The sequence below is a fragment of the Apaloderma vittatum genome, unplaced genomic scaffold, assembly GCF_000703405.1.
Source record: "Apaloderma vittatum isolate BGI_N311 unplaced genomic scaffold, ASM70340v1 scaffold35168, whole genome shotgun sequence".
Lineage (NCBI taxonomy): Eukaryota > Metazoa > Chordata > Aves > Trogoniformes > Trogonidae > Apaloderma > Apaloderma vittatum.
In genome coordinates this window covers 17,671-42,090 of record NW_009730832.1, presented here as the reverse complement: position 1 = coordinate 42,090, position 24,420 = coordinate 17,671, and the positions used below count along the sequence as shown (strand labels likewise).

Here is a 24,420-nt window from a genome sequence, read left to right as displayed (position 1 = left end):
CATTTGTGCTTGAAGTTTTTGCCATTCCAGTATGTATAGCAGAACAATTTAATACATTTTCGTGCTTGGAAGAGTAACTGCAACACTTTCAAATAAGTAGACAAGATATATAATAAAGCACAGATATAGCATGACTAACTTCTAGTGTATTTTAGTTTTATAGTACTCATAATACTATGATTAGCACCGCATGCCTTATGTGATAAACAAAAATGAAGTTTCATTCTGAGGCCATACTATTTGCTGTTCATATTTGTTGAGAAATAGTGATATGCATTGAGTATGTGTGTATCTATACAGTGTGTAGTAAATTTTAGTAGAATTATGGTTTGTTTCTTTTTTCATATCCAAGCCAAGCAAATACTCTCTTTTTTGCTTCTTTTTCATGGAGATTCAGCTGTTCAAGTAGTGCTCATACATATATGAGAATTTTTTTTGTTTTTAAAAATTAGGGCTGCATCTCTGGTAGCCTCAATTTAACATATTTCTATGGTTAGCCAGTAATGAGATTGAATCCTTGAAAACTTACCTAAAATGTAAACACAATTGAATTAAAATGGAATTCTTGTATCATAGTACATAAATAATGCTGTTTGTACCAGTGTATGGACATTCTCCATCGTCTAAAAAAGTTTTAAACTGTTTACAAAACATCATACCTCAGAGTGGGAAAAGGTAGTCTCACTTCGAATAATGTACAAAGTGGACATTTTCCCATAATTAATTAGGTTTCATATTTATTAGGTGTTTTGCTACCAATACAAGTTTTCTTTATACTCAAACCCTTAAAATGTTGTTTTAGTTTGATCCTAACAATCTTGCTTATTTGTCACTGTGTGTATTCAGTGCTTTCATATGAATAAAATAAAACAGCAATGAAAACTCTTTTGTCTTTTGAAAACACTTAACCAATAATGTACTAAGTTGTTCTGTTGCTGTAGGCTCACCAGCTGGCTCATATGCAAGTACAGGCTAGCAATGGTGCTAGCAACCCCACACCTGCCACTGAAGAGGAAGAAGATGAAGAGGATGAATATGACTATGACTATGAATCTCTCTCTGATGGTAACAACATTTGTTTGTTTGTTTATTTGTTTATTACAGTGCTGTTGTTAGAGCAATAGGGCATGTAAATATTCTAGTTCAGGAATGATGTAGGTAAGTTGATCTTGTGAGAGGAAGATGACCTTGGTGGCACTTTGGTGCAGCAGTCTGTAATACTGTGAAAATAATTTGACTGTTTAGAGGACTTGAGTGCAGCATTAGCTCCAACCGTTAGATGTTTTAACTGTGCAGTGTATACTAAATTGTAGTCTTAATAAATTCTATTTTATATTCTTTATATTATGTAAAAATTATTGTGTTCATAGTGTGCTCTGTCTACATTCACCTGCATTGTCTTTCATAAGAAGTTTAGACACCTGAAAGCTCAAGGTTCACAACAGGCTTGGCCCTTGCATCTGCATGACTGCCGTTAAATTGACCTAAGATGAAAATTCTGCATAATTCTCAGTTACTGTCTAATCCCAGTGATGACTAAAGTACCTATTTTAATTACATTTTCAGCGTCAGTTGTTCATTTTATATGTAAAGGCAGTGAAGCCACTGAGTCTCTGGCTCAATCAGTTAAGGTGGCTTTATTAAAGCTTTAGCTGCTCAGTGAAAAAATGGCAAGGTGCACCTTACTGATTTAGAATCATAGAATCATAGAATTGTCAGGGTTTGAAGGGACCTTAAAGATCATCTAGTTCCAACTCCCCCGCCATGGGCAGGGACATCCCCCACTAGATCAGGCTGCCCAGAGCCCCATCCAGCCTGGCCTTAAAAACTTCCAGGAATGGGGCTTCCACCCCCTCTCTGGGCAACCTGTGCCAGTGTCTCACCAGCCTCATGGTGAAGAACTTCTTCCTAACGTCCAGTCTGAACGGATCCATCTCTAGCTTTAATCCATTCCTCCTAGTCCTATCACTATCCGACATTTGCCTTGTGAGTTCTCATGCTGTCTATGCTTCAGCTATCCTAGCCTTCAGGAACTGGCAGTTTAGCATAAATCCACCTTTAGAAGCAGTTTATAGATTGGGTATAATGATTGGCGTGCCAGAGGTGATAAAAAAAATGATGCAGTTAGTAACTTCCACTGCTTCTTTAGCTCTCCGGTTCAGTCAGATGCGTTTGATTCAACTACAGCTGAAGGACAGAATGTGCCACACTGAGGCAGCTGAGCTGAAGTCATGGATCTTCTTTTGCTTCTCTTGCTGCAGGGCCGGTAGATTCTGGTAGAGCAAACAGCTGGAATCAAAAACATTTAATCCTCTTGAGTTTTCTCAAAGGACATTTGTCAAAATCCCCATACGTGAATTGAACAAACTGGATGGGTCTAAATGAGTTACAAGTTACTTCTAATTGGTAATTTTCAGAGAATATATCAAAGTAGATCACAGTGCACTTACTCAATGAGACAGCAGTGATGATACAAGTGATACTGAGCTCTTTGGGTGGTTAAATGCTGCACCATTGTTAAACTCCATCAATGGGTCACAAAACTGACCGAGGGGTCAAAAAAGTTACCAGTGAGCTTCAGTGTAGATAGATATAAGACATGTGTGGGCGCTCTCTTTAAACAGCATCTTCTGTTGCCGCTGTGACAAAGAGAATGCCAAGCTAGATGGACCACTGGTCCGATGCAGTTGGGTGTCTTCTCCTAGGTAAACAGGAAATTACTTCACTCATTAAATCTTTTAAGTCTGATGGGTACCTGTTCCATGCTCAGAGAACTTGTAAGGCTCAAGCATGCCCTGCAGCACAGGACTTTCCAGTTGGTCTCTTATTTACATTGCTTGCTTCTGTGTTTAACGATTTTAAAAAGAGTCACAAAATTAATGAATGCAGTTCAGGACCTGACACTCCTTGTGGGATAGCAGAATTATTTATGCTAGTATGAAAATCTATGAATTTGGTGCCAGTGCTGCCTTCAGTTGTGTTTTGCTAGAAATTTGGCCCAACTGACTGAGTTCTCATTGTGTGAAACAGGGTGGAGATACTGTAAATTGCTATGAAAAATGTAGAAAATATTGCAAGCTAAATGCAGTAAGTGATGTGTAAGCAACATTCTGGGTAAGAGAAGGTTTGGGAAATCTAAAGCTAGCAAGAAACATTCACACCTTCCAGTATATGAAGGAGTTTGTGGCATAGTTTACTGCTTTATTACAATGATTATTCTTTTTGGAGATCTTTAATTATGTTAATATTTTGGCAAGACTAATCTAAATAATGGTCTGTAAACTTTCTAAATGGTTTTCAGTTTTATTTTCCTTACTGATACATTAGGTTTCTGTAAGGCTAATAGTTTTACGACTGACACTTAATTTTCATTTCTCTGGCTGTAAATCTTAATTTCCTTGACTCTTGTTCCCTCTCTGACTCCGTTTCCCTGTAGCTGATGTCCTTAATGCTTCTCCTGCTCCTAACAGCCAGGAAGGTAAAGGCCATTTGGTTGAGCATTTTAACTGCATGAAATCAGCACTGCATCTCCAGCCTGTTAAATGTGACAGTGTGAATTTATGATCTCTACTTCATAATAAAAATGCAATCAGATATTTTTGTATGCCAGTGTTAACGGGTCAGGAACTGTTAGAAGGCTGCATGTGTGACACTGGTTATGTATAACAAGTGTGGTAAAGCATCAGGAATATCAGGAATGAAATAAAACCATTCCTTTTGTGACAGTTACAATATTTTGGTCCAGAAAGACTGAATTAGTAGGTGTATTTTTCTCTGATAAATATGTAGCTTTGAAAAGGAATTTCTGTAGATGCGAAAAATAATTGTTTGGGGTGAATGTAAGAAGAGGAATGCCAAAACTTGCTGTACAAAGACACGTATATGTTTAATGTGGTTAATTGTGTTTGGACTTGAGCAATTTTTTGTTGCTCAGCAATATCGGTTGTTTTCAGATGGCAAGCTTAATTCATTAGATAATTTTGTCTTAAGCATTTTCTGAGCACAAAAGGATGGGCTTTAAAAGAAGTGCAACATATTAACCAAAGCTAAGCATCTACTTTTTAAGTAGAAGGTTACTACTAAAAGAGAATGCTTTGACCAGGAAATGCATTGTTTTGGCATCTGGCTATTCAGACAGGATTCACAGCATTGTCCACAAATACTTATTAATTCAAATTAAGTTTCCAGTTAAAATTGTTTGGCTTTATGTTTATTAAAATCTCATTAATTTTTAGATAACATTCTTGAAGATCGACCTGAGAATAAATTATCAAGTGATAAACTGCAGTTTGAATATAATGAAGAGACTGCCAAACGAATAAAGAAGACTGACTGTGCTACTTACAATAATAAAGGAAAGGTAGTTCTGCTTTTTACCCCCTTTCTTCTCAGCCACACTTTGATATATTACCAGCTTCAAAAGGATTGAGCAGTTTAAATAACTGAGACATCAGATGGGAAGTACACTTTAATGAAGACAAACAGTAAATAGCATGGAAACACACCAGAGAAAACAGATTAAATAGAAGAAATGCTCAACATACTGGTCAAGAAAAGTCCTCGGAAGTTATTGTATATGCAGTCTGTTTGGCTGAAAATTTTGTCATTGCTCTCAATGATATACCTCATTGAAGCTAGATCCAGAAGTTTATTTATATATATAATTTCTATTAACGTCAGTGGAACCAAAGGTTTCATCTGAATCGTCAGCATCTTCATGTATCTAAATAACTTTAAAATGCCGTGCCACATTACCAGTCACATTACCTTTTAGTAAATCATCTGACAGCTGAAGCAGTGCATTGCTGTTTAGTAAATCATAGTTTCTCCTGAACATGGATGGTTTTTGTCTAAATGTTTGTACTGACTCTGATTAAGGCCTTTGCACACTCCTGCAGTATCTGTAACAGTTATTCAGGCCTAAACCTGCACATGAAGATGTGTTAGATGAAGACAGAAACCACATGGGAAGAAAGAGATAAAGGATTTTAAGAACATAAGATAGGCAAGCATACTTTCACATTCAGTAATTTTATTATTCTATGTTCTTGGAATTGTCACTTAGGTTTATGACATGGAGCTAGGCGAAGAATTCTATCTTCCACAAAATAAGAAGGAAAGCAGACAGATAGCCCCAGAGCTATCGGATCTTGTCATTTACTGTCAAGCTGTAAAGTTCCCCGGTAAGTACACTGGTCTGTTTTATTGCTTTAAGCTTTCTAATTCCTGGAGACATTATGTTTATCTTTTGAATTAGTTAGCACAAGCATTTTCAAACTGAAGCAGTCGAGGAGCTTTCTTCTTGAGGATTTGGTAGTCTACATAATAATAGCTCCTGGCCAAGAAGTAGCATTCGTAAATTATGTGAAGACATATTGTTTGTCATATTAAAATGTTTACAAAAGTGAAATTTGCCAGTCTTCACAGCTTAGACAACTGCCTCATTGCTAAATAACAGACGACAGAAAACTTTATCTTAAGAGCTCTGAGTTTCCTTGTAAGGATCTACTGAATTAGGAAGGAAAATCTTAAAACCTTGCAGGAAGAACTTCTCTCATTTCTTTAAGTGACCTCAGTTCTGCCTGTTTCACCTTTACTTACCGCTGCAGCTTCTATTCCTTCCGAGGTGGACAGGAGGGAAGCCCTTTGAGGGGGTAAAGCAGTCTTTTCATGAGGTGGGCACAATCACACATGCTCTTTATGGAAGGGGTTAAGGAAATAGGAGGATCTTCTTTTGTGCAATGGGAAGAATAACATCTGCAGAGGACAAGGAGAGGGAGTAATTGAAGAGGAGATCACTGATAGTACTGAATCATGAGGTTGAGTATGTTTTGGCCCATAGTATGTACGTAAATGCTTTTAAATTGAGAATTTATTGTTTGTTGATGTGTTTAATGTGTTGAATGAAAAATCGGAGTTTTAATGGAATAGTGCTCTGTGGAAAAGTTAGCAATTCTGCCAGATCATGATCTTATACAAACAGAACTATAATCAGATTAGAGAAGTTAACCAAACATAAAATAGTGTCGAATAGGCAAGATAAACATGCTGAAAAATGGAGAAACATTCTTCCATAAACTTCTATAGCTTTAAGAATTGTAGGTGTCACTTGTAAAAATAATAAATTTCGAAAATTCAAATCTGATACTATTTTAATGAAATCTGCAATGAGATATCTTTCAAATAAAATATTTTCTTTTAAAGAATGTTATTCAAGATGAAACAGATACAGTTTAAGTTGATGTTCTAAGAAAACTTAAAAATATTTCAGATTTTTAATGTAATTTCAGTGATAAAAGAAATACCTTCTTTTCTTATCAGATTTCTTCCTCTTACTTTAAAAGGTACCTGTGTAGAACGATTAAGAGAATGAGTTCCTTTCACAGATGAGCACAAGAAGCTTTAGAAATTAGTTTTCCAACAAACTTTGTCTGCTTTGAGAGAAATACTACCTTCTCTGCAAGATATGTAGACTTCCGTGGCCACCATGCTGCTGACAGAGGGCAGAGCCATGTTGCATTGCCTTCCTCCAGTTATTGTCCGTTAATAATGAGAACAGGGCTGGTAGATCCATGACTGTGTAGCTCTGTTGACTGGGTTCCTAACCAGTTCAGAAAATGCCAAAGTTTTGGAAGTAGAGAGGTCAGAATTCATGTCAGTGGCTGTGAATATTTTATTTCTCCTGTCTTCATATATTTCTACTCTGTATTTACAGTTGCTTATGTCCTTGTATGTTTATCACCCATTTGTGGCTCTAAAAAAGAACAAGGACCGTTACATTCACTTATCCTAGCCCAGACTTCCTTAAGTGCTCCCTGGTCAAAACAGAATTTATCCTGTGGAAAAAAAAACCCCAAACATTTCTGTATAAAATCTCTGGCAACGAGGAACCCACTACAGCTCTTGTTTCAGTAGTTTTTCATGCTTACAGTCATTGTTTCACTTCAGTTTTGGTCTCTTGGATGTCATCGTACTGTTATCTAAGAAGGTGATGATCTGTTCTTTGGGTCACCCAAGATGAGAGCAGTGAAGCATACTTGAGCACAGTACTGGCACATGACTCATTGCCGTGGTGTGAGGATCCTTACACAATGAGTAGAGAAAGTTGAGTACCTAAAAAACAGGATCTGCATAATCAAGTGCAGAGAGCAGGGATTCACCTGACCTAACCAGCCTGGAATTCAATCACCATCTCCATTGTATCAGACTTTCTGCCCCTATGGTATCACTTTTCGAGAGGTTAAAGTGAACATAAAAAAGGGCACCCTACATACAAAAGTACCGTAAATTCTTTTTTGGGGTCTGCAGACTAACTGGCTGTTGATCTGAAACACATGCTGAGAAGGTGACAATTGCAGTTGAGCCTGCTGTTTTAGCATGGTTAGAGTAAGAAGGGCAGGGAAATTTGACATTGTCTGGATTAAATACCTAAAGGCAGTAAAGCAGTGTGCTTGTATCTTAACATGAGAGACAGACACTAAATTCTATAACTCAAAGGATATAGCATAGGGTTTGCAGGGAAATACGAAACATTTACTGTCATTAAAGTAGGATGATAGAGCTATGTGCAGTATGGTGGGATCTAAGCTGGTCCTGCTTTGAGTTGGACCAGGTGAATTCCAGATACTTGCCAACGTCCGTTATTTTATGAATTTATGATACTGTGACTAGGTGATACTATATTTTGGAGTAAAGTTTAAATTGGAGTGAAAAAATGGAGCAAAACCATGGAACTTGCCTCTGGGAGGAGGTGTGTCACATGCAAAGCATGGCCATGGGAAAGGCTGAAAGAAAACTCCCAGCTGCAGCTCAGCCTGTGGCCATCACGTTGCGTTCAGTTAACCCTGGGGTCTTCAGTGCACACACTGGTGATTTATGAGGTTGTTCTCTTTCCTCAGTGACTGTCTCCATAACAGGATTTTGAAACCTGGATCTTGCTTGCCAAGTCCATTTGATCCATTGAAATTTAGGATTAAATAGTGCTGGAACACACAATGTATAACTCCTCGTTCTTCTCATCAGTTCATATTCCTTCATCTCAGGTTCTGTCGTCTTCTGTGCTTTATGTGTATGCTTTGGCCCAAAGAGACAGTACATCACCAATGCTGAAAATAGTTATGTATAGCCTAGATTTTACTAACTTGAGCAGTTCCATTCGAACTATCAGCATAATTTTACTGAGTACGTGTAGACAGGTCATAAAGATCGAGAGCTGAAGATGTACGGCTGTAGACAGATTTCAGCAGAAGAGAGTCCAATGTATCCTCTTTGTGATTTACATTTGTAGCTGAAATATTGGTATTAAATCCAGAACTGTCTTTAGGCAGGTGTGAATGGATGTGAGCTCATGACGGTCATTTCATGAGTCCCAGTTAGGCAAATAATGATGTATTTACTGTGTCATATTTTATATCACAAATACATCTTGTGTGTCTGAAAGCATACCCACACCCCTCTGCTGTGGGTGTCAGAACAACGATTGCCCGTTTTGACTTATTTTAATTCTGGTCTCCTGCACATTCTCTCAAAGTCAACAGAAAGAAACTGACCTTATGGGGGGATTAAGTCTATTTACTTTGCTAGGATTTAGGTCATGGTTTTTTATTTTGCTAGGACACGTATGTTTGAATAATGGCTATACTTGAGCGTTCCAGCTCCACTTCTAGTACATGACGGCCATTAAATGCTTAATGGCTTTTGCACACCTACTGTACTTCCAATCATTGAAACACTAATTTTAAACAAGAAGAAAACTCTGAAAATATCTAGAGGTTAAATTGTCTAACCGAAAGCATTTGGACTTCTGCTTTTAGATTATATCTATAAATCATATTCTTGCATTTATTTAAATAGATAGGTGTCCTATCCTAGATGAATACCATGATATTCACTACTATACAGATTGTGTAGAAGTGTGTTTTGTTTTGTTTTTTTAAATTATTCTAAGGATGAATGCATTGGAACAGTCACTGCAGATTTTTTTATTATTAATCAGGATTGTTTGGTAGTTTGAGACCTTCCTCAAGCCAAAAAGTAATGTGGAGAAAAGTTATATTACAGAGAGATAACTGTATATTTTATTGCTTCATATAATTTTTTATGTATATTATATAGGTAAACATACATAATTTACACATATATAAAGGCATGTATGTATGTATGTAAAGATCTTAAATTATGGAGAAAAATCTGCTGCTTGCCCTATGTACTGTGTAACAGGAGTATTCATGTATTCAAAAATAATGTAAAATATGATGGAAAATGTCATGCCCTCTTGGTCATGTTTTTTGGCTCATTTATTTTACATTTATGGGAACAGGCTTGTCAACTCTAAACCCATCTGGCTCTAACAGAGGAAAAGAAAGAAAAAGCAGGAAGTCCATTTTTGGCAACAATCCTGGCAGGCTGAGCCCTGGGGAGTCAGCTGCTCTTGCCAAAGCATCTGGAAAAGGTAAAGTTAGCATCTTCTTTCACAAGTCACATGGAATGACTCTGTAATCCAACACGTGTACCAGACCAACTTGTTAAAGATCAAATACTTTACAATGTGTAAGATGTTGAACTTTGGAATGTTTTTTTGTTAGCGCAGCAGCTATTACAGTAACACTATTGTAACTGCAGTGTTGAGTGTGGAATGTTAAAATAGGATTACTTGGTCAGGAATATGAAGACCCTAATTCATACACGAGTCAAAACTAACATACATTAAGTCATGCATCTTAAAATATATATTTTTAAAGGAATGAATCAATATTTTCAAAGTGCAAATGGAAGGCAGAACCGCTGGGCTGGATCCAGAAAAGGTTTTTTAGTGTTAGAAGTAGGCCTTAGTTACCTCAAATTCAGCTAAGTCCAAACATGTAATCGTGCCACCTTGGAGGTGCAAGAGATTAAGTTTGTGAACTTGGAAATTGTACTTCTCTGTATAAACAAATGTAAAGAAATACAGAGAAAATACAGAAGATATTCTGGAATGGGGAAGAGACCCAGATCTGCCTTTCAGGTGAATGCCATAAACAGAAAGCGTTGCATTTCTTTCAGTCTAAGGGCACAGCTGCAGCACACAGGTTAGATTCCCTTCTAGAGGCCAGTGTCCTAAAAATTTAGAAATCTAGTGCCTAATTGTAAAGGATGTTTTGCTGGCTTTATCCCGTAACTTTTACAGCCTCTGTAGACTGTCTATCTGGAGACTTAGCAGATGGATTTTAATCTTGCCTCCCTTCCTCGTGTAAAATGTATAAATGAGAATTTTATTCCTTTATTTTATTCAGGCAAATGCCAATTAAGTATATGAAAATTGTTGCCAGCGCATCTCATCACAGTATCATTTCAATAGTTAGGCAGTACATAGATTGTTCTTACTGTATGGAAAGGAATGTGACACACTGAGTAGTGTAATTTTCCGCCTTTTCCTACCATAACCAAAGCATACACACCCAGTTCACTAGAAAACATTGAATTTTTGGAGTCTCTGGATCTGCAGCTCTAACTTGAGGGTGCTCTTTATTTTCCAGGTCCTTTCGATGTGATGCGTCAGACTTGGGAGGATCCTTGCTCTCCTTACAACTCTCCAGCTTCTCTCAGTGCCATCATAAGGACACCCAAGTGCTATCATATCTCCTCCCTGAACGAGAACGCTGCCAAGCGGCTGTGCCGGCGCTACTCTCAGAAGCTGATCCAGCACACCACCTGCCAGCTCCTGAGGACCTACCCCGCTGCCACCCGCATCGACTCCTCAAATCCCCATCCACTGATCTTCTGGCTCCATGGCGTACAGCTTGTGGCTCTCAACTACCAGACAGATGGTATGAGCATGCGAACACGCATTTTAATACATTGTAAATGTGGAATAAGTCCTTAAACTGTGAATTCGGATTTAGACATTTGCTATTACCTGCTATCATGAGGGGATGTACCTGTCCGTGCCTGCCGACACAATCGGATTTGTACCATGACAGTGTGGTCCTTGAGAGTAGTGATCCCAGAGGTCAGGAGCTTTATGCAGGTCTCCTGATAGTACAGAAGTGCCTGGTCAGCAACACCTTCTATTTGTATTTTTATTTCACTACTGAAGATTGCTTTTTCCCCTCAGTTCAAATAGTAGCTGTTACACCTTTCTGATAAGTTCAAGTGTAAAAAGGTACTGAACAATTTTTTACTTAGAAGTGCTGCTTTGGATGCTGGTTTAATGTCGATCAAAACATGTCTGGACTATTTTCTGTCCTGTCTTGCGTTCCTTCACCTTTTTGATGGAGGATCCATTAGGTCATCTGCAAAGTTATGTAGTCAATGCTTTTTCATTCTGCAGTTGAGGGCAAATACCTAGAAACTTCTCAAAGTGTAGGTGTAGACAAGGCCCACAGTTGGATAAAGACAGCAGAAAGGGATAGAGAAGAATGAACTGTTCTTATAGTTTTGTACAATTAAGTATTGGATAGATTAGATACAAAAATTACAGCTATCTCTGAAAGCCAAGATTAAATTGGTAGTACAGAAATAAAAAAAAAAATACTTAAAACATGCCTTTGTCTGCACTGTTACAGTTTTTCCATTGTACCATTGCTCTTTGTCAGTTCTGGCTTCATTACTTTCACAGATCTTCCTCTGCAACTTAATGCAGCGATGTTTGAGGCTAATGGTGGCTGTGGATATGTTTTGAAACCTCCTGTTCTGTGGGATAAAAATTGTTCAATGTACCAGCAGTTTTGTCCATTAGAAAGAGATCTTGATAATAAGGAGCCAGCTATATATTCTTTAACAGTAAGTACATTAAAAGGGAATTTCATTCAGCCAAACAGATAGAAGTAGACAACTAACTAGTCTTTAACCAGCATGACAGTCATGCTTCTGTATGAAAAGATTAAAACTTTGTTGCTTGTACTTCTGAAGATCAGCATAACTAACAGAAAGAGGAAGGAGCAAATACTTGTCTGTATTTTATTTTATTGGCTAATTTGTAACCTGAGGCTACACAACTGTAAAATTATACATGTGCCTGGATATTTCACACATTTGTGAACACTTGAAAAGCAACACAAAAAAACATTATGAAAAGCTATGCTGAATCTGTAAAAAAAAAATTGAAGTTGTTATAGAACATATATAATTAATGGATTGATGAGGGGGAAAAAAAGTATTCTAAGAAGCTAATCCGTTCCAGGAAATGTTTCAGTAAAGTGAGATTCGTAATAATCAAAACTCTCCGAGCTGTGGTAATTGCACACCCAATTCTTGTGTTGTGTGTGCCAAAGGAAGCCAGAGGTCGGTGCCGTCACCCCAGAGAGTAATGGAGAAGAAAGTCTGATCCTCTTTGACTAGGCTACTAGTACATTCTTTCTGGATTAACTTTCAGATGCCTTGAATGGTTACACTCATGATGTATAGTGTATTTTTTTCAGGGGAAAGATACTGTAGCAACAGTGCAGGTGCTGGGGTGAAGCAGCTCGGCTTATGAAATTACTGCCCTGGCGATTACAAAAGCAGGGAGTGTTGTAATTAAATCAGCATGTTAACAAACTGTGCTTAGGAATGTGCTAAACAGTATTTAGCTCAGAGTCTTGATGGTAAAAGGACAACTCTGCTAATTGGTTTCTCTGTGTACTCCTTGGTATCAGATTGTGTCTGGACAGAACGTCTGCCCCAGCAACAGCACGGGCAGCCCGTGCATCGAGATCGATGTGCTGGGGATGCCGCTGGACAGCTGCCATTTCCGGACAAAGCCCATTCATCGCAACACTCTCAACCCCATGTGGAACGAACAGTTCCTTTTCCGGGTTCACTTCGAAGATTTGGTCTTTCTTCGGTTTGCAGTCGTCGAAAATAACAGCTCGGCTGTAACAGCACAGAGAATCATTCCCCTAAAAGCTCTAAAAAGAGGTACAGCGTAGTTTGTAGTGACACCCTGTGCCAAACTAGCCCAGCAGATTCTTGGGCCGAATCCTGCCGGAGGGATATTTTTAATCAACTGGTTGCCTTTTTCTGTCGGACTTCATACTTTTCCCTGGCAGTATGATGCTGATCTAGCAGACCCTGCAGCTGGAGGCTGCCCCAATGACTTGTAAAAAGTCAGGTCCTGTGCCTTTGCAGAGACTGGGGCAGCTTGTACACGGTTGCTCCCATCTTGAGCTGTGGTTGTGGGGGTGTGTTTGCCTTGAGACCTGCTGCTCCCTCAGAACGTGTAGGGTGGTGTCACTCCCTGCCCTGTCCTCTGCTTGAGAAACTGCCTAACTAGTGATCATGGGGCAGAGGGGAATTGCAGTACTCACAGCCATGGTGGGAGGAGAGGTGAAGCAAGGCTGAAAAAAGGTGAGAGAGAGATGAGGAAGCAGCATTAATTCTGTGACCCAGCAGGGAGGGAGTTTCTGTATTGCTAGCAGCTCTTTAGGAGACTAGTAAAAATACTTTCATGTTCACTTAGTACCGTAACACAGTAGTCTTAGCATATGGCAGGATCTGGTGATAGATATGCATTTTCCCAGTGCAAATTTGTCCTTGTTTCATTAATATCCTAATATTTAGCTATTTCTTGTATTTATATATTATGACAAAACAAAGGTAGGAAGCTATGTGAGCCACTCAGCAGTTCATAGCCTTTGGGTTACACTGTTGTACAAACAAAAAGTGTTTATGCAGTTTTATTACAGTACTTTAAATCCTATAGATGTGACAAATTGTAGCTACAAAAATAGCAAATTTTGGGTTTCCATTTATGAGACTTGCGTCCTAGGGTGTGGCAAAGTACTTACAGAAAGATTTTTTTTCTCTTTAGGCTATAGACATGTCCAGCTTCACAACCTGCACAATGAAGCATTAGAAATCTCTAGTTTGTTCATAAACAGTCGGAGAATGGAAGAAAATCCCTCTGGAAACACTCTGCCTGCATCTGTGGTAATTTAATTATTTATTTTTTTTGGTGATTGCTATGTATTCTCGTCTTAATAACTGCTGTGGTCTGTAGACTGCTAGAACCAGACTGGTCAAAGATGTTAGCCCCTGGACTTGCATATTTTTCAAAAGAACCTTGATGCCTAATTCTTTGGGGCTTTACTGAAAGTAAGGTTATCCCACCTGGCTGAAACTGTGGGAGGGTATATCTGTTCAAAGTCTGGCTTTTGGTGTGCTTAGGCACAGCACAAGAACACCTGTGCTGGAGGAGTGTGGTTGAGCAGCAAGGTTCAGAGCTGCCTTGTACATTCCTTTACGCATGAATCATAAGCAATGCATTTGCGACAAAAAAAATGAAAGTGCAAATTACCAATGACTTTGAAATAACAAGAGTAAAATTGAATTGTATTACAGGAAGAGATGGAGTCTGTATTTCCATAAATACGTACATATTTATATATGTCTGTGTGTGTATCTATATGTTTATATGTACAAACATGTACACGTACACAGATGTGTGTATAATATATGTATTAAAATATGTCTATATGCATGGGTGGATGTGATTAATTTTTTTTTAAGTAGCCCTTAGAGTAAGATTACCCAGGTTTCTTCTGTTTTATTAACTTTAAGCTTGCATATTATCATTTTACTTATTCCTAAAGTGTTAGATAAAACCTCGTGAGCTACTGTGTGTGCAGATGTGTTGTAAATGTTATTCTCCTGTGAACACAGGCCAGACACATCTTATGGTGAATTAGTAGGGCAGAGAGGAAGAACATAAGTGGTTTAGAGGGTAGCATGAAGCTACAGATTTTCATCCTGAGTCAAAATAGTTTGAGCTCAGCTAGAACTGGTTATGAGTGATGGAGCTCTACCCTTTGCCCAGTGGCAGTTTATGTATTCTCCTTGGAAAACTTCCTCTTTCTTATTGCTCTTCAGCTTCAAGGTAGAGTGGTTTCTTTTGTGGGGTTGGTTTGTTGGGTTTGTTTGTTGTTTTTTTTTAATGCCTTGATCTGTAGTGTAAGAGCCATGTGTTAACTAGATACCTTTGCTCTGTCAAGGTCCTTACAACCTGTGTGCACAGTTTCTTTTAAGCAACCTAAAAATAACATGCCTGTATAGAAACATTCAGTAACCTGTTGAATGTCCTCTGAACAGTTGTTTAGCATGGGGGAAAGGAAACCTTCCGTGACTTACAAAGTGACAATTCATGGAATTCCAGGCCCAGAGCCTTTCACTGTTTTTAATATAAGTGGGGGGACCACAGCTGCACAGCTTCTTCATCAGGTAAGTTGCCTGTTGAACTGCAGACTCTAAGGGCAAGAATCCACACTAACATCATTCTGGACGTATGTCTCCTTGCACCTCCCACACACAGGGTCGTTGTATTCATTCATCAGAGCAAGGAGGTGCTTTACAAATGTATTCCTGTGGAATTAATTACATTGCAAGCACAGAATATCATCAGTGACATTTTCCCAATCTTGCATTCAGAGAATGGGTTTATAATCATTAGAACATATTCCCTATTAGTATTTTAATATCTAGGCATACACAGATGAGAAAAACAGCCTTTCTGACTGACGGAGGCAGTGGGCTGTCCTTACAGCAAGGGCAAACATTTCTGTGCAATTCTTTGAACATGAGCACCATAGAAATACAGAGTAAAAGTTAGAGGGCTAAGTTCATTAGTAGAAAAGGCAGCTAACTCAACAGGGATTGTTATTCTAGCAGTGGGAAAAGACTGTACTGTCCTGGGATTATGAATAAACTGTCTGGCCAGCCAAACGGGACAGAAATAAGCTGAAATAGTGCTGCCTTGTCTGGAATAACTGAACTGCTTGGCTAGGCTAAAGAGAACAGTACATTACCCTGGAGTAAAATATGTGAATAATAAATAGCACATTAGAAATCTTGCCTGCACTATCAGAATAGTTATTGATTCTTAAAGCTTCCTTTATTCATTCTCATTTATAAATACTAATTATGTAACGTTTATATTTAGCGTTCTAATTGCTGTGTGTTTATTGTGGTCTGTCTTAGATCTTGGCTACCACAAAAGGCACCGAGTCATGTGCTGCAGACTATTTTTTGATGGAAGAGAAAAGTTTTATCTCTAAAGAAAAGAGTGAATGCAAAAAACCACCATTCCAGAGAGTGATTGGTCCTGAAGAAGGGCTAGTGCAGCTTTTGAACAGTTGGTTCCCAGAAGAAGGCTATGTCGGAAGGATTATCTTTAAAACCCGAGAGGAAGTAAGTCTGTTTTAGATAAATTGTTATTTACAAAAGTAGCTAAAAATAGCTGTTAGGACCAGGAAACAAAAGGGTGCAGTATTTGTTTCACTGTTTGGTGAGTAATGTCAGTGCTGTGTGCATCGTTTGAAACCAAACATAACTCTTGAGTGAGCACAACTAGACTTTATACACCTGGGTGACACTAAGTTGATTGCCTTCAGCTCTAGTATCAGCTATGTGGTGCTTAATCATTATCATTTAGTGAGCAGTTCAAAACCACTAGCTTACTGTTTGGATTGATAGTTCTCATTTCATGCAAATCTACATTTTGTCATGATAGGAAATTAATATAAAGAAAGAAGTAGTTAATACCAAAGCATCATAGATAACAGAACTCCAGAAAATTATCAGTTTAGGTGTCAGCAACTTCTTCTCTGTTCAGAAAAATTAGAAAGAAATCTAATATTAAAGAAGTCTAAAAACCTCAAAGGATTATTAAATTATCAATGATAGCCTAAAATAACAAAATAGGTGATTTCTTTTAATTTAAAGATGGAGCTATGGCTTCATTTTAAACTATGAGCAAAACATCCACAGCTTGAAAAATATGCTAGTGCCTAGGCTTGTGAGGAGGAAACAAAAAAAATCATGTTCAGAGGCAGTTCCTTTGGTCAATTCAGCATATAATAAATAATGCTTGCTTAGTCTGAAAATAGTAATATATGTACACATATGTTTATATACAGAGATTGGACATACACAAATGAGAGAGACTCTCTGGCATCCTTTAAAGTGAAAAATATTTTTAATTAATTGTTTTGATATAACTTTTGATAAAACTTCAATTTGACAAATATCCATTACATTACACAAATGTGTTTTCCTCGTACTAATATTTTGAGCAAAAATTACTAGGTGGAAATTTGTTTCTGGAATTAGTAGCCTACTTAATTCAGTTGACTGCAATGCTTGCTTTCTAAGTGTGTGTGACCACAACTATGTTACTGGCAAACCCCATTCTTTCAGAAAACATGGGTTAAAAGCTGCCTTAGCATATGTGAAAATTATGCTGCAGTTTTGTCCTGTGATTTCAGTGCCTGTAATTTTGAGCCTCTCTGCAGAGGGCAGCCTCAGATCTTGGAGCTAGAAATGAAGCTGCAAAGTTGCGTGGAAAAACAAGGAGTGGGGTCCACTTGCAGGGTGTGAGAAGCAGCCTGTGTCTGTAGCTCATGAATTCAAGCTGTTACAAGGGGTTGGAGAGAAATGCATTATCTGAGGGAAGGTGCAGGGAGGAATTCTCTCTAAAATCTGCAGTAGTCATAGAGCCTGAAAAAGGACAGAGAGGCAGCCTTCCTCTTGTTCCACAGGAAAATGTTCACTCAGCCTTCTTGCTCTCAATTCTTTTGGCTTTAGTGCAGGGACAAGGAGAGAAAATGACGCCTTTCACCGTCTTCCGTCTTAATGCCACCATTACATAACAAATCATAGTTTTGCATACATAAGGAAATAAAGTATTTAAGTGATCATTTTTGCATAATGTGGTACAATGAATATGTCTCCATTGCTTATCTACTATGAAAGGCATTTCAGACATGGGTATTTATTATTAGCAGTGATGGTTTCTCAAAACTCTTCTGCATAGGACTTGCATTTAATGAAATGGAGCTGGCGTAACAGCACAGTCTCCACATTTCATGTGATTAAAAACCTCGTGACCACCAGTTATTAGTTACCTTTCTGATGTAAATTAATTTAGCTCTCTTTTTTTTTGTTTTCCCCGTAGAAATTAAACGAGAGAAACATCTTTCAAGAAGCAAAGGAAGATGCAGCCATCAGCTCTGAGGATGACAGTTTCTTTGTTCAGGTACACGATGTCTCCCCAGAGCAACCACGCACTGTCATCAAAGCTCCCCGCTTTAGCACAGCTCAGGACGTCATACAGCAGGTAAGGAGCAAGATTCCATTTAGTAAGTCTCAAACATGAAGAGTGGCAGCTGTCTCAGCTGTTTCACGCAAGATAAGGTGGAGTTTGTTCTCAGTTCTAGCTCAGAAATCAGTTTAGTAATCTGAAGCTGAGGGAATGCCTTTTTTTTTTTTTCTGCTTTTAAACAGACTCTTTGCAAAGCCAAGTACTCCTACAGCATTTTGAGCAATCCAAATCCAAGTGATTATGTGCTCTTGGAAGAAGTGACAAAAGAGCCAGCAAATAAAAAGTCCTCAACATCTAAACCATCTCAGAGGATTCTCTCGGATCAAGAGTGTGTGTTTCAGGCCCAAAGCAAGTGGAAGGGAGCAGGAAAATTTATCCTTAAACTCAAAGAACAGGTTCAGGTAAGACTAACTACTTCGCAGCAGGTTCTATACATGGTACACAATCAGCTTCATGGGAACCTGCTTTCAACAGGAGGCAGACACGACTGGCACGGGGGTGGCTGGGAGAAGAGACTGCAGCAAAAAAGCAGCTTCTTTTCTCCACATCTCCCTTACTGCTATCAGGTTTTTGTTGTTCAAAATTTTCTGGCTCTGCATGCCATGCTCCTCATCATAGCAAAGCAGAATTATTCAAATGGGCAGAACTTAAAAGCTACTGGAATAAAATTCCCTTTATTCCTGCCCAGTGAAAAAGTATGTGCCTGCTGGGCAAAGAAGCCTTGTGCTCCCTTCCAGCAGATGCCACCAATCCACAGAAGCTGTTGCTTTAAAGTAACTGTGTTCTAAGCACAGATTTTTTTTTTAATAAAGTTTATACTAAATGTGCTAAACATATCTTCGACAATGTGTAATTTTCAATTAATTTATTCAGAACAATCAGAAGAATGTGCTTGGCTATGAAAGCATAGCCATGCTGAATTTCAGGGAGGCCTGCTTAGATATACATTAGGTCTTTTCATATTAGTTCTGTATTTCACCACTAATAAACAGCCTGTTAAACCACGTTTATGATCTTACTTTTTTTTTTTTTTACAGGCAGCACGAGATGACAAAAGAAAAGGAATTTCCTTTACCAGTGAACTCAAGAAGTTAACCAAGTCAAGTAAGCAGTATCGGGGATTCATATCGCCACCTCTGCAGGTCTCACCGGACAGTCCGCAGGGCAAGGATGACAGGTCTGCGTGCGGTTTGACTTTCAGTGACATTATGGACTAATCACCACCGCTGCCTACAGTCCCGGCCGTTCAGGTATGAGCTACTGATTCTAACGCTGAGCAACCATTTAATATGTAATTTACAGAGTATTTTGTTCAAAGTTGTAGCTGGTTAAACCATGGTGCAGTACAGGGGACCGACAGAAAGATCCATTAAAATGTTTATGTGGGTGTGCACAAGCACAGTGAGATCAGGAAGGTCTCCACTTATTACAGCATTTGCTACAGTGACCCAGAAGAGTGTGAAGCCTGGAGTTTCAGCCACTGTCCCTGCCCCTTTATAAAACAAAGCAAAAATGGTGCATCCCGGTTGATTCTGTAGTACGCATTTTAGTCAACTAACTGCACTTACCTAATGATGTCCTGTTACTCTTTTGCTCTGGGCCGAAGTAAATACAATTATCCAGTAGAGCTTTTGTTATTTTTTTCTTATATGCATATAATAAAGCCATCAGGATTTACAATCTTTTTTAGCTAAAACAAGCTTATAGTATTAATTTCTCTCTGTGGAAGTTTTGTCAGGAATGTTTAAATATTTTTACTCTCCCTTCTGTATCTCTTCAATTTCTTCCATCTTGCTTGACTTAAAACAACAAATGAAATACATAACAAAAGACCATCCCGTTTATATGAAGACAGTATGTGTAACGTGTTCACCAATGTACACTAACCAGGTATTTGTGTGGTGCTACTACAGCACTGAGATACAATCTGAGATGTTACATCTCACTGTAAATGAAGTGTTTCTAATCCCATCTCATGTATGGCCAATCTAAGATTACATTTTTTTTCCACATATGCCTATTAAAGCATTATTTGACATGCACTGTCATACTGCTGCTAAATCATGAAATTAACAGAATTCAAATAATATTTGCATTTGCAAAATATTTCAAATATGAGGGGAAAAATTTCATACCTTACTTTTAGGGTGTTGTAAAAACCCCAAATCATAAACCAATCTGAATTCAAGAAAAGCAAAGTAAATTATGGAAAGATCCCTGTCACATTCCCTCTTTTCCTGCATTTGTTCTTTCCTTTTTTAAAAAACCTGGACTTTACATCACTGAACCCTTCTGCAGTGCCTCTGAAGGAAGCTGCTGCGGACTGAACTGGTCAGCAGTTGTGTGCCCTGTGCTACAGATGCTTCATCCAGGTATTGCTGCTGGATTCACGTCCAGTCCTAAAGCAGGAGGTCGTAGATTGGAAGATGCCCGTCAGCTGTCACGAGATTCTTCTCTTCCCGTATCTTCACATCTGCAGATTCTCCACAGGCGGGTGAAGTTCTCTTGGACTGTGTGTTGTAAACAAACATGTGTTGTCACCCTTCCCTTTTTAAACGAAGGTTAATTTTAGCTACTTGCCTCTGGGGAAGCTGAAAGCAGAGAACCAGAGTATTCTTTGATGTGTATTATATTAAAATAATGCACTTTTACCTGAAGATTTCTGTTATACACTGTGTTAATGTAAAGAGATTTAAATATACTGTAACTTCCTTCACGTATCTGTTTAACTTTGGTGGATATACACAAAACACTCAAATTATTTATGGTTTACCTACTTTAACAAAATAATGTACAATAGCTCAATCCATCTAACTGGTAGTGATACTTTGACAAAGAACAACATTTTCTTCTTATAAATTCTAGTTTTCCAGACTTGTGTTTAAAGAAATATTTATTATCAAGTTCCGAAGTACACGCCATTGTATAATATATTTATCATATACTACTTCGTAGAAAATGCAGAATTTTTACCTCTCTCTCGATTTAGAGGAAAAAACGTTTGAGCTTTTCTGATTGTTGCTTTTCTTCTTTTAATACCCCAGACTGACCAAACTCAAACCAATGACTTTATAAATGTAATTAACATTTCAAAAATTTTTAATTTAAAATACATTTTTCCATGTAGTCAGGAAATATCTTTTTACTTGTCTGTTAAACCCAGAGAGTACAAAGAACTCCTACCCGATTAACTCTTGTTTACATAGAAACACTGTTGTAAAGTTTTCTGTTTCCTGAATTCATCTTTTCATATTTAAGTTAGGTCTCTTAACCTCCATGGGAGTTACTAATGTGCTTAGTTAAAACAATCCACGAAACCTGCAGGGGCACAAATGAAACAACTGCTGAACTCAGTCATCCCTTTGCTTTCCCCACAAGAAGCGTATCTGTGGTGAATAAATTCCTCTGCAGGGGTTTTGTCACCGTAGAGCATTTCAGTTACCTGGTGTGGCTAAATCAAGAAAGCCACAAATATGGGGAGTGATTCAGACACTCCGTTATTTCACATCAACTTTAGTACTTGAGCACAAAATGCTGCTCCTCCCGAGAGAAGAGAGGCTGCATCTGGCAAAGGACACCCCAGCAGTGTAAATAAACCGAGGTTTACTTTTCACAGTGCAGGGGTGAAAGAGAAAGGAGTCACAGGCAGTAGTCCTGTGACAACTGACACTCCTCCCCTCCAGTAATTAGAAAATTAAATAAAAGAAAGCAAAACCATTAAGTGGCACATAAACAAGCACACAGAACCTGCATTCTATCACCAGAAGCCACGAAGTCTTTCAGGGTACACTGCAGAAAATTCCTATTCAAGCAGCCCCGTGCAAAGCAAGAAAGTGCCCTCTTGAGGTCATTTCCTGCTTTCAGGAAAAAATAACCACAGGCACACACACAAACCCGTCGGTTTCCCGCTGGCCTGTCCCCCCAGAGGCCGTGCACTTCCCACCGCTTGTCCTCAGTGCTGATGCAGCTAAACCAGCATTTTGCGATTCAGCAATAGGAGCAAAGGAAAAAACCCAACCACCTCCTCGCTCAGCCTTTTCCCTCTCGTACTGTGAACTCCAGAGGCAGCCCCGCAGGGAGGAGGGCAGCTCTCTCCCTGCCCCACCCGCAGGCACAGGCACAATGCACGGCTGGTACTGGGTGACACGCTGGAAGTGACAACTTACTTACCCTTAGTTCTGTCTGCATAGTTTGCTTTGGAATATTTTGGAATTACTGGGAAATACTTATATCAACGGACTGCACAATTCAACTAATACAATTTTTTTGTCGTAGTTTTAAAATGTTAGTTTCATTCTCTCTGTTAACACAGTGGCCGTTTCACATTGCTGAGAAGTCGTTCCTTGGGTGATTTTATGGCATTTTAGAAACAGTAAGTACTTTCCTACAGAGTTTGCCCTTACCTGTTTGGCGCTTTTCTTGTTTGCTTGTTTGTTACATCAAGCAGCACTGAAATTAAAATTCTTAACGTCACCTGTAGTATCACAGCAGTCTGGAAGACACGCTTGTTAATTCATTAAATTCAACACAGGAAGTCCTTACACCCATGTTGTCGTTTACTGATGATTTTCTATCACATCAATTTAAAAATGAAAAACCCTTGGGAACTCAAGGGACATGTGGTGTAATGCAGGTCTAGCCTGAAGTCCAGTGGCAATTAAAAAACATTAGTTTTGTACTTTTCTGCTAATACAATAATTTTCTAGCTGTGGGGGTAGTTTATTAATGCAAGTATCCTCCTCATCAAGCAAAGTCTAAAACTGCTTTTCTGTTTACCACAGTGAAAAAGAATAGAAAACTATTTGGCAAACAGAAAGCTATTTGGCTTTCCATTAAAACCCCTCAAATTCATAGGCATGTAGACAACTGGAATTGTTATATTACACTAATGAGCTAATTACAGTGGTTCAGTATTTTCATTAATGTACCTATATCAGTTTCAAGTTCAGGTGTTGGTAGAAATGTGAGTACACTTCTGTTGGTGAAATGTGGTACATCTGGGGGTACATTAGAAAGGAATACAGTCTCCTTTCCTGTTTGTTGGTTCTGAGTACCCTAATAATGAAAATGCCACACCACTCAAAGCATTAAATAGGGGCCCTTGGGGTTAGTTTTGGTGAAAGACCAGCTGGAGCTTTCATGTGCTCTTATTCAAATAGATAAGTTTATTCTGCTTAGCCACAGACGTTATTTCTGCAGGAATACCTGTCCGCACATTCCTATGGCAAGACTGACAAAACCAACTTTGTCCCCTTCTGTGCTTTTGGCTGGACATGGATATCAATTAGGAAAACACATTCATTTTTACATTACAAACTATTTACAGGAAGCAGCTTCCAGGATAAAGTTTGAAAGAAAGGAATGTAAATAATCAACACCTTCCAGAAACATGCAGCCTCTGAGCGGTAGCAGGCCTCACGCTGAACAATTCACAGGCAGAGAGCTTATATTCTGCTGCCTGTGGGCAGAAACACACAGCTCTTCTATTCTACACTATTTTAAAACCTCGGTTACTTTTCTACCCCTTTCTTTTATTGTCCTCATGTAGCACGTGCTGCCAGTGTATGGGACACAAGCTGGCAGCCCCAGATCCTGGCCACGCTATGTTTGCAAGAACTGTGGCACAGCCAGAGGTACTTCCTACTGCCTGAAGGGTTTTCTCTCTTACTGATCCCAAGTTTAGCAGTTAGAAGAATAAAAAAACCCCAGTATGTCAGTTTTGATTTTTTAAAACCTAGTCACATTATTTTTTATTACTACAAGTATTACTAGGTGAAGTATCTCAACAGCCATCTTTAGAAAGCTATCTGCTTCTAGAAATCACGTGTTTTCAAGAATTAAAGACATTAACTTGGCAATATCTAAGTATTTCAAGAACACAGTCTTTAACATTCATAGTTTGTCTTTAAAAAAGTACTTGCTGGTAGCTTTACATTTCAGCGAAAGGCTGAGTCTGCAGCTTCTGAAACTGAACTGTCTGTTCTGCTCTAGCTCTCTGAATGCTTCCATTAACATTTGGGTTTTAATCATTGGCTGTTACTATTCCACTATAAAACTCAGTTTACTTTTAGGGTAGCCCACTAAATGTAACAATGGTGGCGGTTTTGTTTTATTTTTTCCTGTCTGTGATAAATATTTTGTAACTTCAGTAGTAATAGACATTTGGCAGTGTTAGCAAATTAAACACAAAAAATAAATAGCAGTAACTAGACTTGGCTCCAATACATGTATAGGATATTTCAGAATGACTTATTTGTACAGTTGCCTTCCTCCGCCTCTTAAAGCATGTCAAAGTATTCTGACAATGCAGCATCACTATGTGCCAGTCTTTATATTGTTTGGAAACTAAGTAAAATGAACAGTTTTTA

General features: G+C 38.5%; 1 protein-coding gene across 1 annotated transcript in view; it reads left to right on the top strand.

The window, feature by feature from the left end:
• The window catches only part of PLCE1 (phospholipase C, epsilon 1), a gene marked incomplete at its 5' end in the record, with an annotated part of 54,341 nt that extends 35,072 nt beyond the window's left edge, over positions 1 to 19,269 (top strand). The window contains 14 exons of the mRNA XM_009874935.1: positions 942 to 1,065; positions 3,437 to 3,478; positions 4,236 to 4,360; positions 5,066 to 5,183; positions 9,320 to 9,451; positions 10,515 to 10,805; positions 11,597 to 11,760; positions 12,615 to 12,876; positions 13,769 to 13,887; positions 15,046 to 15,174; positions 15,931 to 16,140; positions 17,906 to 18,067; positions 18,235 to 18,453; positions 19,090 to 19,269. Coding sequence (XP_009873237.1) covers positions 942 to 1,065; positions 3,437 to 3,478; positions 4,236 to 4,360; positions 5,066 to 5,183; positions 9,320 to 9,451; positions 10,515 to 10,805; positions 11,597 to 11,760; positions 12,615 to 12,876; positions 13,769 to 13,887; positions 15,046 to 15,174; positions 15,931 to 16,140; positions 17,906 to 18,067; positions 18,235 to 18,453; positions 19,090 to 19,269 — 2,277 coding nt within the window. The remainder of the gene's footprint in view (positions 1 to 941; positions 1,066 to 3,436; positions 3,479 to 4,235; positions 4,361 to 5,065; positions 5,184 to 9,319; positions 9,452 to 10,514; positions 10,806 to 11,596; positions 11,761 to 12,614; positions 12,877 to 13,768; positions 13,888 to 15,045; positions 15,175 to 15,930; positions 16,141 to 17,905; positions 18,068 to 18,234; positions 18,454 to 19,089) is intronic.
• Between the last annotated feature and the right edge of the window lie 5,151 nt (positions 19,270 to 24,420).